This window comes from Myotis davidii, unplaced genomic scaffold, assembly GCF_000327345.1.
Source record: "Myotis davidii unplaced genomic scaffold, ASM32734v1 scaffold2252, whole genome shotgun sequence".
Lineage (NCBI taxonomy): Eukaryota > Metazoa > Chordata > Mammalia > Chiroptera > Vespertilionidae > Myotis > Myotis davidii.
Window position 1 is genome coordinate 13,679 of NW_006283909.1, and position 2,231 is coordinate 15,909.

The following is a 2,231-nucleotide window of genomic DNA, read 5'->3' on the forward strand; positions in this document are numbered from 1 at the left end:
ACATGCTTCCCACATAACTAAAATTATGGAAAATCTCCTTACTTTTGAGGATGGGATTTATGAGATGAAAGTCAGACCACGGAAGCCTAAATTTCCCGCAGTGCTGCTAACACTGAACAAAGTAACTACATTCCCTACAAACCTAAAACCTCCCTCTAATGCAGCGGTTCTCAACCTGTGGGAAGCGACCCCTTTGGGGGTCAAACAACCTTTTCACAGGGGTTGCCTAAGACTATCGGAAAACACATATATAATTACGTATTGTTTACAGTAGCAAAATTACAGTTATGAAGTAGCAGTGAAAATAATTTTATGGTTGGGGGTCACCACAACATGAGGAACTGTATTAAAGGGTCGCAGCATTGGGAAGGTTGAGAACCACTGGTTTAGAGCATCCTGGATAGGTTTATGGCTTAAAGCTGAAGCCTTAGAAAAGAGTAGAGGTAAACAGAGGCATAATGAATGAACATCACTGCAGAAGTCGCCACCACCATTTCTGAGGGCTTATCAGATGCCAGACAACACACTCAGTTGAACCAATACTCTAGTCCTCACACATGAGTGAGGTAGGGACTGGTATTATACCATTTGACAGTCGATGAAATAGAAGTTTCAGGAAGGATGTGAGTGACATTACCACTTGCATCAGCACCATTACCATCGCCACCTTTTCCTGAGCCCGTACCATGCACCAAGCACACAGAGTAGTTGCTTTACCTGCATTAGCTTATGCACTCATAACGCCTTTCACCCGAGTGAATTCTCTGATGAACGTGAAGGTAGGATTTTGTGGTAAAACATTTCCCACATTCACTACACTCATACGGCCTGGCTCCAGTATGAACAGACTGATGACCGCGGAGTCCAGAGCAATAGGTAAAAGATTTCCCACACTCACTGCACTTGTAACGCTTTTCACCAGAGTGAATTCTCTGATGAACGTGAAGGTAGGATTTTGTGGTAAAACATTTCCCACATTCGCTACATTCATACGGCCTTGCTCCAGTGTGAACAGACCGATGACCGCGGAGTCCAGAGCAATAGGTAAAAGATTTCCCACATTCACGGCACTCATACGGCTTTTCTCCAGTGTGACTCCTTTGGTGTTGATTCAGGCTCCACTTCTGGCTGAAGGACAGCCCGCATTCTCCACACTCATAAGGCTTTTCTCCAGTGTGAATCCTCTCGTGTTCATTCAGGTTATCCTTTCTTCTAAAGGACTTCCCACATTCACGGCACTCGTACGACTTTTCCAACGAGTGAACGTTCTGATAACGAAAACCAGAGATTCCTCTAAGACCTTTTTTACTTTCAGGGCCCACAAGACACTGCCTTCCCGCATGGCCAGCATGGTCTGGAACAAGAGTGTCATTGCAGCCAATCACTTTTTTACATTCCTTCTTGGTATGGTAATTCTTTCTGTTCTGACATATAACCCCGGCCTTCGAGCTTTCACTTGGTTTGACTGTGGTATGAGTAGCCTGTGGCTGAAGTTGCTCCGAGGCAGTAGGGATGCTGTGTCCAACCTTCTTACTGGTAACGAGTGTCTGGGACATACTGTATGTGCAGCTCCTCGCAGGTGAGGCCCCGTCCAAACCTCTTATCAAACGCTCGCCTCTCCTGTGCTGCTCACGGTCCTGGTGACACTTTGCACTGAAATAAAATGGTTTTGCACACGCACCGCACCTCAACAGTTTCGGGCTGTTTTGTGTTCCCTCTTGCTCAACCAAGTGGAAAATGTCCCTTAAGACCAGACCACAACTCTCACAAGGGTGGCTGTTCTGGGAAGACAAAGGTATTTTAGTCTTCTTTGCCTGTGACACTCTTACAGACACGTTCTGTTCAAGGGATGCCTCCAGATCCCGTGTTCCACAGCAGCAACCTGAACAAAAGGAAGCACTGGTGAATTACATGTTGACCCCAGAGCCAAAAGTAATCTTGTTGGGCCATGGTGGCTCACTGGTTGAGGGTGGCTTATGAACCAGGAGGCCACAGTTTGATTCCCCGTCAGGGCACATGGGAATGTACACAAACCAATAAAAATTATCTGAAAAAGAGCAGATGATGTTTGAGGTAAATATAAAGATACTAGAGGCCCAGTGCACAAAAATTTGGCACTGGTAGGGTCCCTAGGGGCTGCCGGCTGCCGTCCAGGGCTTCCCTCCCTTCCCCTGGCCGGCCTGCTCCCTGGTTGAATTCCTGGAAGAACTCCAGTCGAGGGGACAATTTGC

General features: G+C 46.8%; 1 protein-coding gene across 1 annotated transcript in view; it reads right to left on the bottom strand.

Moving 5' to 3' along the window:
* Positions 1-722: 722 nt before the first annotated feature.
* The window catches only part of LOC102774040 (zinc finger protein 211), an 8,917-nt gene continuing 7,408 nt past the window's right edge, over positions 723-2,231 (bottom strand). The window contains exon 3 of the mRNA XM_006754164.1: positions 723-1,882. Coding sequence (XP_006754227.1) covers positions 723-1,882 — 1,160 coding nt within the window. The remainder of the gene's footprint in view (positions 1,883-2,231) is intronic.